Here is a 26,983-nt window from a genome sequence, read left to right on the forward strand (position 1 = left end):
AGAATGTCCCATGTCTAAACCATGCCAAAGCTCAGTGCACTTTACCCACACTAAATCCACACTAGTGCGAATACCACTTCGGAGTGTATCCCAGAGTTCATCACGATCAGGAGCCACACCCCGCCTACCCGAGCGATTGGTGAACATAAGTTATTTATTATAATCAGATAGTGAAATGTAAGCGAAGCATATATTTATTTTAGGATAAATGAAAGTATTCAACATTTTATAACGTGTTTAGGATGACTTAATAGCAGCAACATAATTACAAAATATTAATTGTGTATATTTATATACCTCCTTCTCGCATTCTCGCCCAGTAATAACTTTATTTTGTTTGTTCTTGCCTAATACTGCTGGTGATTTTGGTCATACATCAGCCAGTGGCATAAAATATGCAGTCTAGTAAATGTTGTTTTAAAATACATGTTTTTATTAACTACTACCACAAGTTGTTTCTCATCTTTATGTATTTAAAATGTACATTTTAATGCTTTTTTGTTGTATGAAACCTCATACTGATAAGTTGTGTAAAGCAGTCTTTGGTCATTTTATATAAATGACAATCCAAAGCATATAATTTAAATGGTTTGTAATAGTAACTATTAATGGATCACACAGGTTTATAGAATAAAGTTATAATTTTTTTTTAAATTACGTTTTATGCAGTGTTTTGAGAAACAAAGAAAGACATTTCTTTTATTTCATATTTTACAGCAATTATGGACGACACAATTGTAGAGTTTTTTATTGAAAATCAGTATTGAGTATTGAAAATCAAAATGAGTAAAAAATAATTAACTTTTACAATTATTTTCACACAATAAAAACATTATAAACCTTACATATTTTCTACAGCACAATACACTTCCAACAACAAGTAGTGTATTAATAAATGAAAAGATTGGTAAAATGTTCAGTTATTTATTATTTTAAGTAGGCTTTAACAGTCACTGCTACCAAAAAACAATCAGTCTTCAGCTGAGTGAAAATACAAAAACAGCTGTCACATCCAGCACCAACATCTTTAAGTCTACGAGTGTCCCAACGTGCAATCAAAAGTCATCCACACACTCGCAGCCTTCACGTCTACTTGCGCCATAGTGGCCAAACACCGGAAATACGTAAGACAAGTGAGTAAGTAAGCAAGACCAAAACCGCAAGTGGGGGTTTTAGGACAGGGCCTGCGACATGCAGAACTGTAAACAGAGCAGACATCGAATGTCAGTGAAAGCGGCGCGCTGATTGGACAAGACAATCACCTTACAGTCGCCACTCAGCGCGATGAGAGCGGCGCGCTGATTGGACAGGAGGATCAACTCAGAGCTGGCGATGAGAGCCGCGCGCTGATTGGACAGGAGGATCACCTCACAGCTGTCACTCAGCACGGCACCCGCAACAGCTCAGAATATAATATAACAAACTATCAGCGCCCGTTTAACTCCTCTTCTCTGTTATAGTTCAGTTTAAAAGACGGTTATTAAAAAATATTCCCAATTAAATGCAGTATAATGCCATTTAAAACAGTCTAACGTGGGAGGCGACTCTTGAGCGGAATTTCCATAGACACCGTTCAGCCAATGAGGTGAAGGTGTCGAATTTTCCTCAGCAAGTTTTTTTTTTGAAGAATGTGACGTCACACCTTAATAGAGCGTTGACAGTCAGTGGTAGAATGTAACAGAGAGATATGAATGTATGGAAGTAGAATGTAATAGAGGGAGAGATATAAATGTATAAACGTTACTCTGTAACAGTTACTCTGTTTTGTTGCGGCTTGTGAACGGTCTGTCCTTCAATGTTATCAGTTGAACGGAGCTTTACTGGAGGTGAGTGAAACTGTCATACATTTATAGTATGAGGGATATATATATATATATATATATGTGTGTGTGTGTGTGTGTGTATATATATATATATATATATATATATATATATAGGAAGAAATGATCAAGTGTTGAAATTCTATAGTGATGTCTGTAAACAAGGCAAATAAACATCTTTACTCTAAACCATAACATGTAACATAAGTCATTATGACAATGACAGCTGTTGAAGAGTCAATAATTTCCTTTACACTCAATTTACATAGTACAGTATTTTTATTCTTATGCTGATGTCTATTCTGAATAATACAATACAAATTTTTAAAAGACACATTACTCCGAATTCACTCATAAAATGTTTTAATGAGTGAAATATAAACAAACATCAGTGTTTGGTTGGTTTTGATCATTTCTGTGTATGATTAACTGTGCAGTGAGGAATGATATGGAGTGTTTGGTGATGATGTTGGTGTCGTAATAATAAAATAGAATTTTTAGAGAACTAAATGTACTATAATTTAAAGGAATATTCCGGGTTTAATTCAAGTTAAGCTCAAACGACAGCATTTGTGGCATAAAAAAATTATTTAGACTCATCCTTTTTATTTAGACTCATCCTTTTCTTTAAAAAAAGCAAAAATCTGGGTTACAGTGAGGCATTGAACCTGAAATATTCCTTTAAATTACAGAATTAAATGTGTATATAAAGAGTAAATGAGTATATATAAAATGTATATACTGTATAGTGAAAATGTTGGCAGGGTATGTACAAATCTGAACTACTGGCCTGACTGGGCCATCAGAAGTAAAAAAAAATCCTTATTGTCGAGCCCTCTGAATACTTCAATAAAACTGTACTCATCTCTATTTCTCTAAATTCCCCTTTGTGGCTCTGCTGTGATGTAACATTTTGAATAATCTGAATAATTCTCAGGCCAAGGTTAAAACAGAACAGTATGTACACTGACTTCCATGAGAAACTGAAGCCTTTAATGTCCTCCTCTCCTCTGGACATTTCTGTAATCATCTGTTTGCTTAATTGAGTTTGGATGTCTGGGGCTGTGATTATTTAGTTATGGAGGAATATGACACCTAGAGAAATGCAACAGCTATTATCGCACACTGAGATTCTATATCACAGAACACATTCTTACCTCCAGTCCTGTAGAAGAGTTTGACAGGCACATGTTATTTATTAGTATCGTGTCAAGCATGTATGTTATGGTCAGATCGTTGACCTCTGAACATTTCATAACTTCCAGACAGTCTTTGATGAAAGCATCATGTCTGTTTGAAAACATCAAGCACAGAAATATCTGGTGATAGAATTCTTGCCCGGCTTACAGTGACATTCTGAAAAGATTCTGACAGGATATAAATAACTAATTCCTGCTTGTGATTGGCTAAGAGTGTCAGATTGACAGGGGTGGGGGGGGAATGAATTGTGGTCAACACTGTTTGATTGACAGATTGAGGGGATGTAAAGAGAAATTGAACTCATGAAACAAAATGTGATGTTGTTCGGAGTGTAACAATAAGAAATGATATGCTAAAATCTTTATATTATAAACTAGAAGATGCAGTGTGTAATTTCTGCACCAGTAGTGACATCAAACGGAATTGAAAAAAATTACATTTTGTGCCTGCCTTTGCAAACTTGATGCCGCAATACTGGATGTTGTGGGTGGATGCCAGTTTTTGCCCGTTTGATTGTCTGCCAGGCAAAAATCATGAGTCTGATCGCTTTGAAAAGTAATTTCACACCTCTCCTCAACAAGCCACATGATTTGATTTATCATTCATGTCTGCAGCATGAAAAAGTGCAGATTTACATGCTTTAAAAGTTTATTATATTAGGGTTAGGGATTTGTTCAAATCCATATGTTGTTCAAAAAGTCAACCAATGAATTGCTTACTTATAGTTGTCTGCACATTAAACTGGGATAGAAGAAAGTGTTTTAACATAAAAAAAATGTTAGTATTCAAAAAATTTGCACACAGCAGTTTAAAAGAGTTTATACCATAAACTGAAGATAACATACTAATAATAAGACTAATGAATAACTTCTTTTCTCCTCACTCCATGTAGACTCAGACGATGAATTACGTGGGACAGTTGGCGGGGCAAGTGTTTGTGCAGGTGAAGGAGCTCTACAGAGGTCTGAATCCTGCCACACTGTCCGGCTGCATTGACGTCATCGTTGTCCGGCAGCCAGATGGAGCTCTGATTTGCTCTCCCTTTCACGTACGCTGCGGAAAGATGGGTGTTCTGAGATCACGAGAGAAAGTGGTGAGTTATGGTTACGGTTAGTTATCCGTGTAGGGTTTATACACAGGTATAGCTTCTGACTGCTCTATAATATATATTAGACTGGTCGGTACAGAATGTGTTGACCTCTCTGTATCTCTCTGTCTGTTTATCAGGTGGACATCGAGATCAATGGGGTACCTGTTAATTTACAAATGAAACTGGGAGAGAACGGAGAAGCTTTCTTTGTCAAGGAGACAGAAGACAATCAGGTTGAGAACACACAAATATCAACATCTGCTCAGTCAACAGCTGTTATTTTCCTTTCTAGAATTTCTCCTTTCAAATTTCTAGAACAACGTTCTCTGACTTTAGGACAGAGCAGGAACAGTGTTTTATAATAGAGCTGCATTTTAGAACAGAGAAGTGTTCTAGAACAGAACAGTGGTCCTAGAACAAAACAGCATTCTGGAACAGAACAGCATTCCAGAACAAAACAACATTCTGGAACAGAACAGCATTCCAGAACAAAACAGCATTCTGGAACAGAACAGCATTCTGGAACAAAAAAGAATTCTGGAACAGAACAGCATTCTAGAACAGCGCAGCAATTCTAGAATGGAAATGCATTCAGACAGTGCTATTTTAAAACAAAACAGAGATTCTAAAACAGAGCAGCACTCTAGAACAGAACAGTATTCCAGAACTAAAACGGCCATCTAGAACAGAACAGAGCTTTACTGGAGGCGATGAATAAAATGAACAGAACGGTGTTCCAGAAAAAAATCAGTCTCCTAGAACAGAAAAGAAAAGAGGAGCATTGTAGAACAGAACAGTGTTCCAGAAAAAACTAAACCAGCCTTCTAGAACAGAACAGCATTCCAGAACAAAACAGCTGTTTAGAACAGCACAGTGATTCTAGAAAGGAAATGCATTTAGACAGTGTTCTTTTAGAACAGAACAGAACAGAGATTCTAGAACAAAGCAGCATTCTAAAACAGAACAGTGTTCCAGAACAGAACAGCATTCTAGAACAGTACATCAATTCTAGAACAAAGCTGCATTCAGGCAGTGTCTTCTAGACTAGAGCAGCATTGCAGAACAGAACATCATTCTTGAACAGTGCAGCAATTCTAGAACAAAGCTGCATTTAGACAGTGTTTTTCTAGGACAGATCGGCATTCTAGACCAAAACAGCATTCTAGAACAGTACAGTGGTTTCTAGAACAAAGCTGCATTCAGACAGTGTTCTTGTAAAACAAAGATTCTAGAACAGGTCAGCGTTTTAGACCAAAACAGAATTCCAGAACAAAACAGCATTCTAGAACAGTACAGCGGATTCTAGAATAAAGCTGCATTCAGACAGTGGTCTTCTAGAACAGAGCAGCATTCTTGACCAGGACAGCATTCCAAAACAAAACAGCATTCTAGAACTGCAAAGTGATTCTAGAACGGAGCTGCATTCAGAAAGTGATTTTCTAGAACAGAACAGTGATTCTAGAACAGAGAAGCAAATCTATAAATGAACAGCAAACAGAAAATGGAGGCTAGAAGAGAACAGTGTTCTGAATGAGTTTACACTTGAACAAGTTGAGTGAGAAACAATTTGAGAGAATAAAATGTGAGGTGTCGGGATGGTTTATTTACTATACTTTAAGTTGGCGTGACAGTGGCGTGAGAAACAGACGACAGTGATGGGAGAGTCAGCTGTTGTGGTTCTAAGCAGATCAGCTGATTGGAAACACATCCTCATTTCTCTGCCCATAGATGCTTGTAAACAGTGTTTTGCTTACAAATCTTTTTACTGTTCTTTACTGTTACACATTCAATTTACATAATCTCAGTGAGCACCAAAACAAACATTTATCTGTGAGTCACCTTATCTGTGTTTGTTGATGGCACATTGCTGAGTTTACTGTACACACATTTGGCTGTGTGTGTGTGCGGGATGTAAGGATTTTAGCTTGGAAATGCATAATAGGAAGGTGTTTGGGTAGAACTCAGAGCAGCGAGGGGTTTAATTCAGGGATAAGTGGGTTAGTTGAGTGTGTTTGTATAGTTAAATGTATGGGTAGCAGTGACTTTTAAAGCACTTGTGTGTATTGTGTTGTTTGGTCACCGAGAAACAGAGCTGTATTTGTTTGATCGGGTCTCAGATTAACTTATTTTTTATTAAGTCTCTCTCTTTGATTTGCTACAGGAAGTGATTCCATCACACCTGGCCACGTCTCCCATCCCATCTGATGGGGGTGTTCTGATGGGCTGCTGTGCAGAGAATGGAGTGTTAAAGAAAAGGAGGAAGAGGAGAAAGAAGTGTAGAGTGGAGGGTGTAAAGAGAGAGGACAGCATAGAGGAGTTCTCAGAAGAGGAGGTGTTTAACATTGACATCAATGACAGTGAGCTGCCTGATGAGAACAGGTCAGATCACAGGAAGTAAACACAGCACAACTGAGAAAATCTGTGTGTGTGAAAGCAGAAGGAAACAGTAGACAGAGGGTCTTCACATTTCATGCACATGATGACAAAAGCAGATGTGATTCTGCCAGATTTGTGCTTGTGTTTATGTTTTTTTATAGCCATCACTGTGCTGAAATCCTCAGCCAATGGTCACCATATTAAACAAACAGAATATATAATGTGCTGAAGATCATCTAAAAAATTGCAGACAGACCGACCGGTCGACCGTTAGCTCACTATAAAAACAATAGTGTTTTGGTTTGTGTTAAAGGAAAGACTTGAAGGGAAGCTCATCCACTGGATACAATCAAAACACAGTTTATGCTCGTTCAGATGGAGAGTGGAGTCCTGTACACAGGTACACATGTACACACACACACACACACACAAACACATGTAAACAGTGAAATTAGTTCAAAATAATCTTCTGCTCTTTCTCTCTCTTTCTCTCCAGTCCTAATGTGTCTCGTCCCAGCACCCCTAAGAGTGACTCTGAATTGAACTTTAAAGGGCAACAGGAGGATTCAGCCATGCTGTGGTCCTGGGGTGAACTACCGCAAGCAGCCAAGGTTAGAATCACACCAAAAACCACCTCACTAACACCCTCATATGCTACCTCTCATATGTTAGTAAGGGATAGTTCACCCAAAAAATTACAAAAATGTCATTTTGCTTACTCTAATGTTGTTCCAATTCTGTCTGACTGTCTTTCTTCTGTGAGAGGCAGAATGACAGCCTCAAGGCCCTGATATACTTCTGGAGAAGTTCTTCTGCGTTCTTCGTTCAGGGGTAAAAAGAAGTTCTAAAAAGCTGAGCAATGGTATACTGTTTCTGAACATTCAGACATTTGCCACACCGCTGTGGGAGGCATTTAGAGGAGCATTTAAATATGAGGATGCTACATGTACAACCTAAACTAATGTGACATTAAAATGTGTTATCAATGACCTCATGCTTCATTCTATGAGTAGAATTCACACTATATCAGTAAAAGAAGCTGTTTTAACCACTCGATGATGATTTAAAGTAATATATGCAGTAGTATTTTTCTTGTTTAGATTCTGAATTCATAATGCTAATGCGCTAACACGCTATATGAGCCAATTACACTCTGTTATTGTAATTTATGATGACACTGATACAACTGCAAAGATGGGTGTATAAAAGAGTAATAATGGGCAAAATACAGACAAAAGAATGATGATAAGAGAGGCATATCTTACTTTGGGCAGATGTGTGAATGACTTTCACTGCAGATGGCACATGAGAGTATTTGAGTAGATTTGAAATTGATTCCTTTTGTAGACCAATCCCGTAAAATACGAGATCGTCCCATATTTAAAAATAAAATTATGTGTCCCGTATCGAGTCAATACGGGACACGATTTGTTCCATATTTAAGCTGGTCAGATGGTGTCACGGTGAAATCTTTCCAGATCGCTAATTTAACACTGATATAAGTTGGAAAGTGTGCCTATGGTGGGTAAAGGACCGTCCGAAAAGTCCATAAATGGTGCTAAAACTGTGGATTTTTTTCTATATAAATGTTCAACAAGATCAAACAATGTATGAATACAATCACTGAGTCATAAAGACAAGTAAAGGTGAAGGAAGAAAAAAAATATGTATAAACCAACCATATAATAAGATAAAGGAGACAAATAATTGAAAAGATAAAAATAAATATATTTTTAACATATAAAAGATGTTTTCTTTTTTTTTTTTTTAAGTCAGGGGTCAGGAAAGCTGTAATTTCAGCATATAAGAAAGCGTATACAATTTTTATTAATAACGCATATTAAGTGACCCCCCCCCACCCCCACCCTCATTTAAGTGTCCCTTATTTTAAAACTTCAAAAGTGGCAACCCTGTGGTCTTGCACGCCGTTGTGCCCACACTGAATAATGACTGAAAAATTTAAACAAAGTAGTAGGTGGAGCTTCAGGTCACACCTACCGATGAGGTGGACCAATGGCAGCAAGAAGGTGTTTAGCAGCCGGTTAGAAGTTTTCCTAAAAGTTCGCCCAGGGGAGCTGTTCTGAGCCACCGAAACGAACGCAAACATCTTCTTTTTGGACAGATTTTGTTCTAAATGACGTCATACCCGTTCGTTCTTCAATTTCGTATGAAGTATATTTGTGCCTTCAGTCACCATTCACATTCATTGCATCTTTTTTCCATTCCATGAAAGTAAATGGCGACTGAGGCTGTCATTCTGCCTAACATCTTTTTTTTTTTCACAGAAGGAAGAAAGTCATACGGGTTTGAAACAACTTGAGGGTGAATAAATTACAGAATTTTCATTTTTGGATGAAATATTCCTTTAAACTTGTGTTTTACTAAATATGAAATCCTGTATTTACAGCCATCGTTTCTGTCAGCAAAGCCAAACCTTTTGCCAGTGTCTGTCCCCGTCTCTGACAACACACATTTCAGAGTCATTCCTGAGACTGCTGCCCATTGCCATGATGACATGAGATCACACACTGATGGCCAATTAAACAGAGCAAAAGAGTTTAAAAAGCAGGATGTGACATCAGTAGCAACTGTGATGTCAGAGGTTGATGAGAGTGGAGAAAATATTGGACCATGGCCACAAAATAAGACAGATTCTCCCTCTAAAAGAAAAGGTCATTGATGCAAAAATGTTTTCTTTATATGTAGCTAGTCTTATTTTTGCGTATTCGATTGGTTCACTGTGTTTTTGCGTGCAGATAAGAGAAGTCGCCATTTGGGGTCAGATGGCGTATATTTGGATGATATAACAGAGCTGGAGCCAAAAGTCGCAGCACTTTACTTCCCTAAAAGGTATGTTACCGCAAACAGTGTTTTGAAATGGGGACTATGCATAGGATTTTTGGGAGGCTAGGTAAATATGACACTAAAATTAACAAGAAAAATTTACATTTGGTATTGGTGTCAAAAAGGTTGCAGACCCCTGGCCTTGTGCATATTGGCAAGGCATCAATGTTAACACAGTTGGCAATGTCTTAAATATAATTAAATAAAAATTCTATTCTATTTGTTTTTGTGTATTTTCCCAGTGGTTCAGAGCATTCGTGCGGTGAGAATGGTCTTCGCAGTGTGACCGTTTCTCCTCAGTCCATGTGCAGCTCAGGAGCGGACAGTGGAGTGGACAGTTACGACCTGCCCTCTATCGCCATCTCTCTGTGTGGAGGACTCACTGAAAACAGAGACATCACTAAAGGTGCAAAGCCTCTCGCATAATGTGCACAAATCATATTCATTAGGCCCAAAACATACTCTACGTAATTGTTTACATTTTTAATTAGTCAAAATAATGCTTATTGATGGCTTCAGCAGAAGCATATACCATCGATTTACAACCTCGGAGCTCATGGTAGGTCTGTCTTTAAAGGTCTGTTTCAACCTTTCTTAAAGGTCTAGTTATCGTTAAATATAATATCCCTTATAGAGAAAATGAATGCGATTTTTACTTCCGAGACATGACTTTTGCGCTTTACCACAGGCTTTAGCATAAACTGTCTCTTCCAAGTCAGCTTGACTGTCTACATTATAGGTAGCTACCTGAATAACATCAGACAAGGTAACTCTATCACCTCCTTGAGTACTGAGGTTACAGTAACTCAAGAACACACATTAAGTATGTAATGGGACTTACAATGCCCTGGCCAAGCATTCACATCTGCATTTGCATACTTGTGTAAAGTATGTTTGCAGCCTTAGTTTTATATTCAGTCCAAATAATACATATGTTTGCATAATAACTTTGCATATGAACAATACTGATTAGTATTTATCTGTCTCTCTCTCTCATTCTTTCAGAACATTTCCAGCAAAAGTTTGTGTCTTATCAGCAGTTTGCAGAGAATCCAGCTATCATTGACGACCCAAATCTGGTGGTGAAGATCGGTTCTAAGTGAGTTGTGTAATGTTATATAAAAAGGATAGTGCACAAAAATTCTGTCATCATTTACTCACCCTCATGTTGTTGAGAACACAAAAGTAGATGTTAGACAGAATGACAGCTTCAGTCAGAATTCACTTTCATTGCATCTTTTTTCCATACAAAGAAAGTGAATGGTGACTGTCACTGAGGCTGTCATTCAGCTCAGCATCTCCTTTTGTGTACCACTGAAGTAATAAAGTCATAAGGGTTAGAACAGCATGAAGGTGAATGAATGATGACCACATTTATATTTTAGGGTGAACTATCCCTTTAATCAAATCTCATGTGTTTCTGGCTGAAATAAGAGCCCATGCTTTTTCTTTCTTTTACCTGAGCAGATATTACAACTGGAGCACTGCTGCTCCTATTATTCTGGCAATGCAGGCCTTTCAAAAACCACTGCCTAAGGTACACACAAACACACACACAAACACATTTAAATTTAAATACATTAGTAGCAACACTATGTTTAAAGGAATACTTCCATAAAAGTACCAGACTTAAAACTAGATAGGTAAAGTTTAAGACAAACTTTGATGTTGATTTGACAAAGCCTTGTCTGAAAGTTTGAAGTTTGATGGGTATACCGACATTACAGCAAGACAAATCGCTTGCTAGTAGGACTGGGAATCAATTCCAAAAAGAATCGATTCCGAGGCGCTGGGAATCGAGAATTGACGCAAAACGTTGGAATCGACTCCAAAGCTAGAGTCAATTCCTTTAGGGGAAACCAGTTGATATTTTCAGACTGTGTTTATTTCCTCGACCACTGAACTACTACACATTTTAGAAGTCTAACAGCACTAATACAATTTACAAAATGATTATAAAATGACTGCATCTTAACGATCATCAATCTGATTCTGAGTCAAATCCGCTCCATTTGTTCATCTGTATGAAGTAATCACACAAGCCCTTCAACACATCTGCTTTCCAGACTTGGATAGTCTGCCTGTATTTTACTTTGGATTAAACTAATAATCAAGAAACATGGCAAATTTGTGACAGTAAATTGACATACAATAACAACTTCCCTGATGTTAAAACAAGTCTACAACAAGGAGATGGCAGAGTTGAGTCAGCTTCCCAGTTCACATCAATAAATCTGTATGTTAACTTTTAACTGATCGATGTGCTGCACTTATAAAAGTGAGAATCTAACGTTTCTCTACTCGTTCTCGACATTTTTACAGTGTTTTAAAACCTTTTGCATATATTTATGTTTTAATTAGCCTAGATTTTACATAATTTTATATTTAAATTATATAAAAAAATAAAAATAATTAATAATAATTCAAAAACACACGTTAAAATTGTATATACACCGATTAGCCTCAACATTACAACCATCTGCCTAATATTGTGTAGGTCCCCCTCGTGCTGCTAAAACAGCGCCAACCCACATCTCAGAATAGCATTCAGAGATGATATTCTTCTCTCCACAATTGTACAGAGTGGTTATCTGAGTTACCGTAGACTTTGTCAGTTCGAAGCAGTCTGGCCATTCTCTGTTGACCTCTCTCATCAACAAGGTGTTTCTGTCCGCAGAACTGCCGCTCACTGGATGTTTTTTGTTTTTGGCACCATTCTGAGTAAATTCTAGAGACTCTTGTGTGTGAAAATCCCAGGAGATCAGCAGTTACAGAAATACACAAACCAGCCCATCTGACACCAACAATCATCCATGCGACTATCTAATCAGCCAATCGTGTGGCAGCAGTGCAGTGCATAAAATCATGCAGATATGGGTCAGGAGCTTCAGTTAATGTTCACATCAACCATCAGAATAGGGAAAAAATTTGATCTCAGTGATTTGGACCGTGGCATCATTGTTGGTGTCAGATGTGCTGATTTTCAGTGTAAACATACTACTCGCACCACTTACACTACAAAATTACATAAAATAGTGCAGAAGTGTGCGGATTGGGACGCACGTTATGGGATTATTTTTTATTTATACTTTGGAAGAAGCCGAACTTTTTTCTCTTGGGTGAACAAACGCAACCTCGGCGAACAAAGCCTGCGTTTATAATTAAGCGCAGCGTCGTTTTAAAATTTGTTTGTTTAGGGTGATGTCACGGTGTTTAACGTACTATTCCAGCCACAAGTAAAGCCAGTAATGTAGGTTTTTCTCTCTATGGACCACCGCTTTTAGCGCCGTGTTGCTTATTTGCTTAGTTAAACTTGTCACGGCCCACTTTTAAAAACTCCAATCTCTCTCCACTCATTTGTCGTGGCCACGCTTTCCTTGTAGCGTTTGTGTTGCAAATCATGTAAAAAGTATACTTCCGCACAATCTCTGAGAGACAGGCTTCGGTTTTCCATTTAAATGACGATTGTAAATAAAAAACTTCACTTTCAAACCACACCCACGATTAGTTTTAACCAATCTTCAACGCTCTTCGACCAGCAGAGTTCTCCTAGTTCAAACATTGGCAGAACATAAACATCACTGCATTTAGTCATCATTTGTAGGCGAACTAAGCGAAGCCTGTTCGCCCAGTTGGTATAATTTAGCCTTAAATCAGAACAGTCTGAAGGTCTGTACCAAGTTTGGTGGATGTAGCTTGAAAGCTCAAAGAGGATTTAGTGTTAGAAAGTTTGGTCTCAGTTTAAACCAAGTTAGTAGAAAAACACTATGTTGCTATCGTATGGCTTCAGAAACTTAAAATATATTGCATGGAGTCATTTGGACTACTTTTGTGCTACTTTTATGGTGCTTTGCATCATTTTTGAAAGTTGAAAGCTGTTGTAATTGCATGGAAAAGAGTGACCAGCACAGTCTTCAAAATTTCTCCTTTTGTGTTTCACGGCCGAAAGAAAGTAATATGGGTTTGGAACAACCTTTAACAGGATTTTACCTTTTTAGTGGAATATTCTGTTAAATAGTAGGCAGTGTACAGCATACGGTGCAGTTTGCAGTGCTCTAGTATTCCATTTCAAACATAAAGTTTGGAATAGCATAGAACCACACTACTCTTAATATTTCTGCAGTATATAGATACAGTGAAATGTAAAAAAAGTATAACAATGATGAAATTCTCCCTTCTTTTTTCTCACCTCCCTGTGTGTGTGCGATTTAGTTTGCAGGGTTCAGCTGTGTGTGTTCTGTGCTGGAGTTTGTCTTCAACCAACTCTTTCATTTTTTTACTTCCTCAGTTCAGTCCCATAGTCTTTATCCTGCCTGTATGAGAGAGCAGCATGTGTGCAACTGGCTTCTGTTTGTTTATTTGCAAGTTTTTCAGTTGTTGAGCGTTACGCTTGTGTGCATGTCCCTCACAGGCCACTGTAGAGAGAGTGATGAAAGAGAAGATGCCCAGAAACAGAGGAAGATGGTGGTTTTCATGGAGAGGAAAAACAAACAGCACCAAACCGGTACAAACACACACACACATCATACAGTAGTTAATATTGTATCACAAAATCTACCACTGCATGTTTTTTTATTTCCTCATTAAAATGTTATACCCTTAAAGAAATGAATAGTACGTTTTACAGGTATACACTCACATGAGATGAATAATCTAGTCATATCTGCCAAATAAAAATGGTTTTATTCTTCATGGAGTGGGTCACCTCATGGGGGCTGCCATGTTGAGATCACATGGGCAGCCATATACTGCTCACTTTATCATATGTGCCCTTCAAGTGGAGTCAGAAATAAAGTAATTACGAGTTCTGAGCATATGAATGCGAAGTCATATTTATAAGTGGGGAAACTCAGAAATTCTAGAAGATACCGAGTTGCAGAGTTGAGACGTTGGAAGGGCGTGTCGACATGAAAGATGATGGGAAGTTATTTTGATTTCACTGCTTTATTTCATTATTATTATTATTATTATTGATTTATTTGATTTTCTCCCCTTTGTCTCCCCAATTTGGAATGCCCAGTTCCCAATGCGCTCTAAGTCCTCGTGGTGGCGTAGTGACTCGCCTCAAGCTGGGTGGTGGAAGATGAATCTCAGTTGCCTCCGTGTCTGAGACATCAGTCCGCGCATCTTATCACGTGGCTTGTTGAACGCATAACCGCGGAGACATGCCGCGGGGAATAGCGTGAAGCCTCCACGCGCTATCCACGCACAACTCACCACGCGCCCCACCGAGAGCAAACCACATTATAGCAACCACAAGGAGGTTACCCCATGTGACTCTACCCTCCCTAGCAACCGGGCCAATTTGGTTGCTTAGAGACTTGGCTGGAGTCACTCAGCATGCCCTGGATTCGAACTCACGACTCCAGGGGTGGTAGTCAGTGTAAATACTCGCTGAGCTACCCAGGCCCCCATTGCAATAATATTATTATGTTATATGTGACAGTCAACTATCCACTGGTACAATAGAAAAATAGTTTTTGCTGTCGTTCATTGTGTGTATATTTGTTAAAGTCTGGCATCTTACATATTTTGTTTCCCACTTGAATGCGTGACATGTTGTAGTAACGAATGCCCGACTCGTAGATAAGAGCTTCCCAGGTGCACTTGAAGGCAGCAGTAGTATTATTATATACTGTACAGTACTCGCTTATAGTTATACACTTTTGCTCACAGAATAAATGAATAATGGCTGACTGCGAATAGCATATTTCTACAATGGCATTTGTATTTTGTATTGCTTTTTTGTCAGTACAAGTCCAAGACGACTGCCGTATCCGCAGCGCATTATAAAAAATATACAAATTGTTTTGCGTTAAATTTAAATAGATGCAGCACAATGAATGGAACAGAATGCAGGTGTCTCAAGATTCTTTTAACATTTTTTATAAAAGTTGACTATTTAAAAACTGCTCATGTGAGCAACGCAGAAAAACCTACAGCACAGTAATCAAAGACCGCTAACTTGTGCAAAGCTAAAAACATGCATTCGTGTGAACTGCAACTAAGACTTCAGTTTTTGTATTTTCAAACAACGTTGGATGGCCGACTTAAAGGAATATTCCGGGTTCATTACAAGCTAAGCTCAATCGACAGCATTTGTGGCATATTGTTGATTACCAAGGCAGAAATGTGAGGCTTATAATTTTATAAAAGCACTTACATTCATTCTTCTGTTAAAACTAATGTGTTATTTGAGCTGTAAAGTTGTTTAAATTGTCATTTTTACAGTCATTTTAGGGTTTTAGAGTTTGTTAACATTTCATTGTCATGGCAAAGAAGTTATAAAATTGGAAATAACTTTACACAGAAAAGGTTAGTTAGATTTATCACAATAAAATCCTGTTTACACGTATATTATTTGTCTTGTGAAGTCAATTTATGTCACTTTTGAAACAGTGAGTGTTTTAACGTTTATGGATTGGCCACATTCACTTCCATTATAAGTTCCTCACTGTAACCTCCATTATTGCTTTTTTAAAAGAAAAGGAGGAACGAGTCAAAATTATTTTTTGTGCAATCAACATTATGCCATAAACGCTGTCGATTGAGCTTAAACTGTATTGAACCTGGAATATTCCTTTAAGTTTATTTTACAAGGTAGATTTTTGACTATTATGTATTCTGTAAAAAAGAAAATCCCATTAAGACATTAAGAAAAACTATGTCTGACTGACATTTTTATGAGAGTGTTGGCAAAGACAGTGATGGAACAATTTGTTAAGTAATTCTAAATGAGAAGAAAACTCAAATTAATACTTGTAAGAAAGATTAAACTAAAAGAAGTAACTTTCAGAATTTTATAACTATGTACCAAACTAACTGAAATTGCTCAGAGCTGTTGGCTCGTGGGTTTCCTGATCTCATTCCTCTTCTCTCACCCCCTACTTTCCTGTCTGCACTCTAAAATAAAGAGAGAAAAAAATAATTAAATTGTAAACCTCATTAAAAAAATAAATAAAAATAAAATAATAATAATTATATAATATATATACACACACACACACACACACACACACACACACACGACGGCCAAAAGTTTGGAATAATGTACAGATTTTGATGTTTTGGAAGGAAATTGGTACTTTTAATTCACCAAAGTGGCATTCAACTGTATAGTCAGGACATTACTGACACCATCACTATTTGAAAAAAGTCATTTTTGATCAAATTTAGACAGCAGCCATCACTCCAACACCTTATCCTTGAGTAATCATGCTAAATTGCTAATTTGGTACTAGAAAATCACTTGCCATTATATCAAACACAGTTGAAAGATATTTGGTTCGTTAAATGAAGCTTAATATTGTCTTTGTGTTTGTGTTCGAGTTGCCACAGTATGTAATAGACTGGCATGTCTTAAGGTCAATATTAGGTCAAAAATGGCAAAAAAGAAGCAGCTTTCTCTAGAAACTCGTCAGTCAATCATTGTTTTGAGGAATGAAGGCTATACAATGCTTGAAATTGCCAAAAAAAAAACTGAAGATTTCATACAAAGGTGTACACTACAGTCTTCAAAGACAAAGGACAACTGACTCTAACAAGGACAGAAAGAGATGAGGAAGGCCAGATGTACAACTAAACAAGAGGATAAGTACATCAGAGTCTCTAGTTTGAGAAATAGACGCCTCACATGTCCTCAGCTGACAGCTTCATTGAATTCTACCCGCTCAACACCAGTTTCATGTACAACAGTAAAGAGAAGACTCAGGGGTGCAGGCCTTATGGGAAGAATTGCAAAGAAAAAGCCACTTTTGAAACAGAAAAACAAAAAGAAAAGGTTAGAGTGGGCAAAGAAACACAGACAACAGATAATTGGAAAAGAGTGTTATGGATCTTAACCCTATTGAGCTTTTGTGGGATCAGCTAGACTGTAAGGTGCGTGAGAAGTCCCCGACAAGACAGCCACATCTATGGCAAGTGCTACAGGAAGTGTGGGGTGAAATGTCACCTGAGTATCTGCACAAACTGACAGCTAGAATAACAAGGATCTGCAAAGCTGTCATTGCTGCACATGGAGGATTTTTTGATGAGAACTCTGTGAAGTAGTTTAAGAAGTTCTGAACATATTTTTCAAATTATAATAGTAATTTTTCACATTATTAATGTCCTGACTATACATTGTGATCAGTTGAATGCAACTTTGGTGACTAAAAGTACCAATTTCTTTCCATAAGAGCAAAATCTGTACATTATTCCAAACTTTTGGCCGCCAGTATATATATATATATATATATATATATATATATATATATATATATATATATATATATATATATATATATATACAGTATATAAAAGCTAGTGAGATTTTTAAAACTAATAACACTGTCCCACACACGTTTTGCACCTTGTGTTTGCAGGATTCAGTCTCAGATGGTTTGGCGTGTGCCGCAGGAGACGAGACCACCAAGAACAGGTGCAGATCTGATTAAACCAACAAATGATCTGAAATGACATTGCAAAAAGTCTCTAAGCAATAATGCGTTTGACTGCACGTTTGCTTGCAGGCGGACAGATGAGTCCTCCTCCAGTGATGAAGATCACTTATCTGCCAGTCAAACCCCTGTTCTTGTGCAAACAGACCCCGCCTTCTCAGCAGTGGGCGTATCCTATCAGAAGACTCTCCGCCTCTCCTCTGAACAACTCGTAAGAATATAAGACTGCTTATGACTTATGACTGCTGGAGTTTTCAAACTGAGTCTATGATTTAAGTGGTCATATTATGGAAAACTGTTTTGAAATAAAAGATATAGTCTCACATTTACAATGCAAAACTTCTCCATTTCACCCTGAACATTTATTGAAGCAGAGCTGCAAAAACCAATTGTCTAGAAATCATCATTTATCACAACCATTTACAAATCAACGACTATTAAGTATTTTGGCACTGTGTTTTTACTTTTGGCTGGATCACTGATACTCATTTCACATTTCAAGAGGTTAGCCAATCATAACAGAGGTCCTTTACATATGTATATAGTCTTTAAGGTGCAGTAGCAAAAACAAATTGATTAATTGGAAGAGTCGGAGAGAAGGTGGAAAATGGTTGTGTTAAATTCAATTGTAATTATAAGTGAACTTTGTGTGTTGTAGGCTAGTCTACAGCTGAAGGACGGTCCTAATGACGTGGTGTTTAGTGTGACGACTCAGTATCAGGGCACGTGTCGCTGTCAGGGAACCATCTACCTGTGGAACTGGGACGATAAAATCATAATTTCAGATATAGACGGTACAATAACCAGGTACATAATCTTATAGGAACAACTCATCGAAAATAAAAATTCTGTCATAATTTATTCATCAATATGTTGTTCCAAACCCATATGACTTTCTTCTATAGAACTCAATAAAAAACATGGTTTATTTACCGTAATGTCAGTGAATAGTGGTCCGTCAAGCTCGAAAAAGGACGAAAAACACCATAAAAATCATTGTAAATGAAATCGATACAACTCATGCACTGTATTCCAAGTCTTCTGAAGCAATTTTATTACTTTGTGCGAATTTAAGTTACATTAAAGTCCTTAAATCAGATATGGTGGCTATGTCTATAGCATCAAACCTCAAATGTTCTCATTGCATCTCACGACCAAACGTTATCACGTCACATTTCACGTTTCGTCATAAGATGTGATGAAACCAATAAGGTTTGAAGGTTTGGAACAACATGAGGGTGAGTAAATGATGATGGAATTTTATTTTTGGGTGAACTATCCCTTTAAAGTAAACGCTCTCATATGTAATGAACACATGCACAGTTATTCACACTTACTGCATGTGGCATGATATAATAATCACCTTATTAAGTTATTAGGTTGGCTTGACAATGCCAACACACTGTTATTCTACAGACGTGTTCTTTTTTTGTATTTTTTAAATCTCTAAACAAAAAGCTTTCAAGCTACATCCACCAAACTTGGCACAGACCTTCAGACTGTTCTGACTCGTGTTGCTATGACTTTTCTAACTGATCAGAATTACGTGTTTTTAACAGCAAAAATCCCCAAAACCCCATAGACTTACATTAACGGAATGCTCAAACACGGCAAGACTATCCAAACTCCAACTGTAAAAACAAATAAAAAAATAAAACATAACAAGGACTTTAATCTGTTTTAACTGTCTCTCCTTTTCTTTCTTGTCATCTATCTATCTCTAGTGATGGGTGCTTTCGAAACACGTTTCAAAAAGCTTCGAAACCTTTACGAATCATTTTGATTTGAACCAGTGCTTCGGAGCACTTATCAAACTGGTCAAGTCACCTTATTTCAGCAAACGAGGCTTCGTTACGTCATACTGTTTCGAAATGTTTCGCAGTTATGCTAGGGGGCGTTAATCCCACAGTGGAACCCTGAATCAGCGTTAAATGCAGGCTGTAACTGATCTAGAGTCAGTTCAGCAATAACATAGGTCAATAAAATTGCTGATTTGAATTCAGTCATTTTAAATTCCCTGTCTGAAAATGTTTCCACAGGAAATAAAATATTAAAAATGTTGTGTTAATGAAAAATAAATTTCTAAGAGACATTTATTTTGTGATATTTAAAGAGATTTGTTTGTTTTACAAAATGTGAATCTGGAATTTCGACTATTGTACATGATAATGCACCTTCACTTTCTTTTTTTATTTAGTACACCCACTTTCGCAACACTGGAAATGCTGCACAGTGTAGTGGCTAACACACTTCCCAAATAATCTATAGCATTCAATATTTGAGTTCAAGTCCCACACTGACTGAGTTTCACTTGCAACCATAACATTTTGTTTTCAGATGTCTGTCAAAGCATAAATATTTTTTAAATTTGTTTATACAAATCAAAGTGTTGTTTAAGAATAAAAAACAACAAAAAATATTGTTTGGTTTATATTGTTTGTTTTGTTTTACAACAGTAATAAAAAGGCCAACTTACTGTATACTGTATATAAAGGTCTACATATTTCCCAAGTATTCTGATCTGTTTATTCCAGGATAAACTGAATGAAAAATATGACAAATACAGGGCAGTTAATTCATACCATAATGTGTCATAGTATCTGCTTTGACTCAAATCTTCACACTGCATTTACATGCCTGTGAGCAGCAGATGTACTCAGCGTGCGTTGTTTCAAGTGCTTCAAAACAGTGAATCATTTTCCAAAGCAATTGGATCAATTGACTGGAAGTTTCAGAAATCTTCGTTTCTGCCATCACTATCTGTCTGTAACATTTTAGCTTCATTTTTTTTTAATTAGTGTCAAACTTTAAGACACGGCTTTGTCAAGCCAACATCAAAGTTCCACCTTACTGTTGTTTTGCCTGTGAAATGTAAAATTCTTAATTATATAAGATGTTATAACATTCATGTATGTCTGTTTCCCCCACTTTCACAGGTCAGATAAGCTGGGACACATTCTGCCCACACTGGGTAAAGACTGGACACATCAGGGTATTGCTCGTCTGTATCATAACATCAGCCTGTAAGAGCCCACGATTGCTGACACATGATTAGTGGAGCACAACAGATCAGTAGGATGAAAAAACACGTGTGTGTGTGTGTATTTTGCAGGAATGGCTATAAGTTTCTGTACTGCTCGGCGAGGGCAATTGGTATGGCTGATATGACGCGTGGTTACCTGCACTGGGTCAATGAGAGAGGAACAATGTTACCACAGGGACCCGTTTTACTGAGTCCCAGCAGCCTGTTTTCAGCACTACACAGGTGATACATACACTAAGCTGTGGATCTATTCAGTCAGAGAGGAAATAAAGAGAGATCCCTCACAATTTGGGTTTGGTCTCAAAATATGACAGTACCCCTTTGGTCAGGTCAGGACAGGCCACATGGTTTCATTTAAAGGCCTGCTTCACGCTTCAATTTAATGCCTGTGCAGATTTTCTTTTTAAAAATGTCCCATCATGTCAGTTTTAAACAGGTTTTAGTCTATTTGTGAGGACATTTTCAAACAACATGGCCCTCACAAATATTGCAAAACATATATACTGTACACATACAGTACACTCTCATTCTTTCTCTGTCTGTTTTAGGGAGGTGATTGAGAAGAGACCGGAGAAGTTTAAAGTAGCGTGTTTAACAGATATTAAGAACCTGTTCCTCCCAAACACTGAGCCCTTCTATGCTGCGTTTGGGAACAGAGACACTGTGAGTGAAAGAAAAATAAGTAGAGCTGTCAGAATTAATGCGTTAGCACATGCGATTAATTACATTTTTTTCTTAATCACGATTAAAGGTGCACTAAGTAAGTTTTTGCTTATTAAAAAAGTTTTACACAAAGACCAGAATAGCATTTTTTACAAATATGTTGAAAATTATGTTCACTTGTAACCGGTTCTGTTCGACCCACTCCGAGCGGGATTCGAACCGGGGTGTCTGGCATGGGAGGCAGGTGCTAATGAGGAGTGAGGTTTACACACTTAACAGCTACCTACCAGCTGGCTACCATTACACTCACATGAGAGGAAGACTCCAGTCATATCCATAAAGAAATAAAAGCTGGTTATATTTACATGGAGTGGGTTGCCCCCAAATAATATTTACACATACTGTGGTCAGCCCACACATGACTCAGCACACGCACACTCTCACACACACACACACACACACACACACACACACACACACTTCCTGTTCTACCTCTAATGATATCTTAGAGCTCACTCACCAACTCGGTCTCACAAATTGAAAAAGACACACAAACACACTACTTAAAATGCAGACATCAGCTTATTTGATCTCTCCTGGTTTCTCTCTCACAGTTTTTCTCTAGTTATACTCTTGCACTCTCTCTTTGCATCCTGGCAGTCTGTCAGATTAAAAGTGGCAGTGATTTTGGAGCAGTCAGGGTTCAGTACTCAAACAGCATTTTATCTGCCCTAAAGCTTTGTTTAGACTAACCAAATCTCTGGTTTAGCTGACCAGAGATTTTATGCAACACTATAAAAACACATATCTTAAGGCAAACATGAAAACCATAGTATGTACACGTATAAACACATATGGCAGCACATGACACTGTGTCATGCAATTGACTGAGTTACTTTTTATTCAGGTTTACTACGCACAAAACAATACAGAAGATAAACAAACATCTTCGGTGTAAAGCGGCAGCATTTAATAAACAGACTCCCAGAATCCAGGACGATGGGTGTCAGTATCCAAAACCATAAGTACCATTGGGAACCATACAGGACTTGTGATATTTTTCAGCCTAATTAAAGCAAATTTTAATTACCACAGAAGCACGTCAATTCTTAGGGTGCTTTCACACTTGGTTTGAGTGCTTGGACCAAACCCGAGTTTGTTTCCTCCCCCGTCCTGCTGCCCGCACTGGTTTGTGTTCACATCATATTATTTGGGTCCGAACCGCAGTCTGATTACATCATCAATATGAGTACAAGCAGCAACTGTTTACCACTGTAACTAGGTATCAACTCGAGAAGGCGTCACTTGTGTTAAGTGAAGTATTAAAGTTTGTCTCTTTGGGTTTACCAACAAAAACTTGCCATGCACAGAACAACACGTGTATTTGTCCCGCAGATGCATTGAATGTGCAATGATGTGATGAATATTAGCGTTTGTCTGCCATGACTGCAAGAGATTTGAAGAATGTGAGATGCTTTCTGAAGTCTGAGTATTTGGATACAAGCAGGTAGGAGAAATGCATTATACCATAATAATTGCGATCGGGAGCCTGCAAAGACGCAAATTAAACGTCATCACAAGCAGTTTACTTCCACGATTTGGTACAATTGCATTCATATCAGCAGCGAACCATACTGGAGTTCACATGAACCGTACCCCAGACCAAACCCAGGTGCAGTTCGCGGGTGTGCACCCGAGTTCAGAAAACAGCATTCACATTATCCAAACGAACCGAACTTTGACGTCATTCGACCCTGGGTGCGGACCAAAAGTGCTAGTGTGAAAGCACCCTTAATTATCACCAAAATGCAGAATGAGACCTTTTTGTGTGGAGTTCAAAGCGGCACTTGATGCTGGCGTTGACGGTCTGACACGAATCATGAATGCAGCTTCACAATTGCTGCAACAAAGTGGATAGCCACAGTCAACTGGCAGATTAATATTGAGGAGGATTTGAGTTTAAGAGATTTAATGCCCATTGCAATAAATATGCAACCTATGTGGAGACTAGTTCTTTCAATTAGTCAAACTCCCACTTTGGGAAACGTTTAATGTTTAATGTTACTTGAATTGGTGCTATTTTAGTGCATTTCTATCTTTATACTGTGGAGGGCTTTGTTTGGAAAATGTTAATAAAGCATTATATTGTTAAATATTGTTTAGTTTTCTTTCCTAAGATGGAAATAAATGCATTTTGACAGAAAAAGAAGAATATATATTGTGCAAATTTCTATAGTGCACTTTCAAAATCTGCGATTAATCGTGATTAACTACTACAACAAATTATGTGATTAATCGCGATTGAAAATATTAATCGACTGACAGTGCTAAAAATAAGCAAATAAAAGTCCAATAAATCCAGACAAATTATTGTATTTCTTTTGATGGCGGAACAAATCAGAATTCAAGTCAAGTCATTTTTATTTGTATAGCGCCTTTCACAACACACATCGTTTCAAAGCAGCTTTACAGGAAATCATGCATTAACAGAAAATGAAACTGTAATATCTATAATGTCTTAGAATTAGAATTCTTCACAAACTTCTACTTCGTAAGTTTAAAGGAATGATTCACTTCAAAATTCTGAAAATTCTGTTATTATTAACTCACTCTCAGGGTGTTCCAAACCTGTATGCTGTAATTTTTTTTAGTGGGAAACAAAAGTAGAATTTGTCTAGAATGGAGATTTTATTGCAAATGCTGTTTTTTTAAACAACAGACAAAACAGCATAGATTTATAGTACTGGTCAACATATCAGTTACTGGCTATAGTAAAAATTATTTTACTCAACTTTTGGTATCAGTCCAAATGATTTCTATTTCAGTGCATAATAAAGATGCCTTTTGGTATATGGTGTGGTATGTAGTGTAGTGGTGTGTTTAGTGATGTGCTTGTGTTGTGTATCTCTAGGATGTGTTTTCCTATAAGGAGGTGGGTGTTCCCTTAAACAAAATCTTCACTGTCAATCCTAAAGGGGAATTGATCCAGGAACATGCCAAGACCAACATTTCATCGTGAGTACGCTTGTGTGATTGTCTGCTCATGTGATAAAAGTGTGATATGAACGAGAGTCTCATCTGTGCTTTACCTGTGCAGGTACGTGCGTCTGGGCGAGGTTGTGGATCACGTCTTTCCGCTCCTGAAGCGCAGCAGTTCATGTGATTTCCCCTGCAGTGACACCTTCAGCCAGTTTACCTACTGGAGAGAGCAGCTCCCCCTAGTGGACGGGCAGATAGAGAGCATGGATAACATCACTCGATGAACAGCACACACACTAATACTCGCTATATCCTGTATGGAGACTCGGATAAACTGCACAGAAAAAAGCAAGTCAAATACAGACATGGTATACAAAGTGGTTAGTTCAGCCAAAAGTCCAAATTAATTTTTTTATCCTGATGTTGTTCCAAACCTGTATGACGTGAGGGGGAAATTTTGAACAATTTTGGCTATGCTATTTTTTTTCATACTGAAATCAGTGCAAATATTTGCAGATTACACACAATCACATCTGGACCTCAGGCATAGATGCACTTTCTTTCAAAGAAGTCTTCTCATTTAATTTGTGATGTTTTCATCTATAAGTTTTTGTATAGTTGGATTTTGAGAAGAGGTCAGTGAAGGATACATTCTTGCTTTTTCTGTTTTGTTTTTTTTTTTTGTTTTTTTTTTGTGTGTGGCAATCACACACACTGTGTTCATAAACTTAAAGCATCTGTCACAAAATAATAATTTACTGAAAAACAATCATATCAGAATATTTGCTATATATTTACTATTGTATAGAGGGAGTTTGTTAATATATGCTTCAACAGATAATTTGTGTTTGTTAGTTAGACTGAATGATGTTACATTTTTCAGAGAAACCAGCAATTCTGTTAGTTCAACATTTGAAAGGGAGAATTATTTTGTACCCATATTTGCTACTTTTTTGTTTGTGTATTCAATAAGTTATTATTATTATTTCTGTCTATTGATTTTAAATGTGCTGTGGTCGTAAAGATCAACGGTTGTCAACTGGTTTTGCATCAGAACCCAGATTTTACATTGAACATCAAGCAGCAACCTCACACGGTAACAAAATTGCACAAAAATAAGCAAATATATCCTTACATTTTTTTTTTTTAAATGTTATAATATTACAATGAACTGCATAATCTCAGTAATGAGCAAAATTATTAACATGACATAGGCTGAATAGGACATTTGACAATTCTGTAAGTGCACAAACAACCGAAGTGTGATTTACAAACATTGACATAAACAACACATGATATGGGAAGTGTTTTCTCCTCCCTTTTAATAGTTGATATGCCTATTTGTGTTGCTATTCTAACTATGCACGGTTATATGGTTAGTTGCAGTTTATTATTTGCATTTTGTGTTGTTCGTTTTTTTTCCATTGTTGCATCGCAACCCACCAGTGAATTTCTCAGATATATAATCTGACCTGTTGTGTGTAGCAGTGATATTCTGATACTCCTGCCTTTTTGTGTAGTTTTCAAACAGCACTTTATGCATTCAGGTTACTGAGGAAAGATAATAATGTAATGTCATTTGAGATAGTATGTTGTATACATAGTATTTGTGTGTGTGTGTGTGTGTTGATTGAACATTTTAAAGAGAGACAGACACAGTTTAAAAGTTGATCGAACTAGGTTTTCTGTTTTTGTTGTTTGTTTGTATGAGTGTGTGTGTGTGTGTGTGTGTGTGTGTGTGAATTTTTATTGAAAACTCTTTTCAGTCTTTAGTTCCAAAGAGAGTTACGTTTGTGTTTTTGGATATGTCAGAGGGGTTTCTGCAATTTTTTCCATGAAAGAACAGATCAAATCAGTAGATTGGGGGCTCTGATGAGTAATATGATTTTCAGGTGATTTTTGTTTGAAAGTGAAATGTGTTTGTTTTGCTCTTAAATAAAACTTAATGATTCAAACGTGTAAAACTGCAGCAGGAAATCCATTGTGTCAGTTTGACTTATCATTTCATTCATCTATTGATGTTAGATTAATAGAGTTTTGGACTGTAAATTGAATTTTTCTGCTTTTCAGTGTGTCCAGGTGCTGATTTTTTATTGATTTATTTATTTATTTTATCAGTGGGCAATTTAAGTAGGTATAGTTTTAGGTATTTTATCAAATAGATAAGTTGATTATTATAAGATCAGAATGAATTAATAAAAGAAAGTGGCAACTTATTGTACACTAGCTCTACCGACTGTTTTATTTAGCATTTTCCATACTTCCATGTCCCATTTTATATTATTTTATAGTTTTGATGACTTTACTATCATTTTGAAACATAAAAAATAGTAATAATAAGCAAACTTTTTTCTAATGAATATCATAACTTTCTAATATTTTAAGATTAATATTTATCGTAATATTTTATGTTTTTTCCCCATGCAGTTAGTTTGTTTTATCAAAGCTCTTTTGAATGTGATAATCTGTGACACAGATTGTTTAAAGTTGAAGATTTTTGGGGGTAACAGGGAGAGGGTCCCTGCAGACT

The 26,983-nt window shown here is 37.1% G+C and overlaps 1 protein-coding gene across 2 annotated transcripts; it reads left to right on the forward strand.

Annotated features, from left to right (window-relative positions):
* The first annotated feature begins 1,640 nt into the window (after positions 1-1,640).
* On the forward strand, positions 1,641-25,398 carry lpin1b (lipin 1b). 2 transcript variants are annotated; one of them, XM_051644299.1, is made up of 20 exons: positions 1,644-1,826; positions 3,913-4,113; positions 4,248-4,343; positions 6,272-6,489; positions 6,800-6,886; positions 6,983-7,097; positions 8,894-9,158; positions 9,243-9,336; positions 9,573-9,736; positions 10,336-10,429; positions 10,798-10,867; positions 13,742-13,834; positions 17,694-17,749; positions 17,841-17,979; positions 18,427-18,575; positions 20,705-20,791; positions 20,881-21,033; positions 21,360-21,474; positions 24,386-24,489; positions 24,572-25,398. In XM_051644299.1, the coding sequence occupies exons 2-20, from the start codon at positions 3,922-3,924 to the stop codon at positions 24,735-24,737; spliced, it is 2,457 nt and encodes an 818-aa protein (XP_051500259.1). In that variant the 5' UTR covers positions 1,644-1,826; positions 3,913-3,921; the 3' UTR covers positions 24,738-25,398. The 2 variants fall into 2 exon arrangements, 1 of the variants encoding a protein (XP_051500259.1); XR_007892021.1 differs by lacking the exon at positions 21,360-21,474 and having other exon boundaries at positions 1,641-1,826; positions 24,572-24,720.
* The last annotated feature ends 1,585 nt before the right edge of the window (positions 25,399-26,983 follow it).

This window comes from Myxocyprinus asiaticus, chromosome 19, assembly GCF_019703515.2.
Source record: "Myxocyprinus asiaticus isolate MX2 ecotype Aquarium Trade chromosome 19, UBuf_Myxa_2, whole genome shotgun sequence".
Classification (NCBI taxonomy): Eukaryota; Metazoa; Chordata; class Actinopteri; order Cypriniformes; family Catostomidae; genus Myxocyprinus; species Myxocyprinus asiaticus.

Bases quoted from the DNA above. Each gene is read 5' to 3' on its own strand.
- lpin1b (XM_051644299.1), top strand. From the start codon at position 3,922: ATGAATTACGTGGGACAGTTGGCGGGGCAAGTGTTTGTGCAGGTGAAG. The intron at 7,098-8,893 runs GTTAGAATCACA...CTGTATTTACAG, and splicing joins AACTACCGCAAGCAGCCAAG to CCATCGTTTCTGTCAGCAAA. The intron at 9,159-9,242 runs GTCATTGATGCA...TTTTGCGTGCAG, and splicing joins TTCTCCCTCTAAAAGAAAAG to ATAAGAGAAGTCGCCATTTG.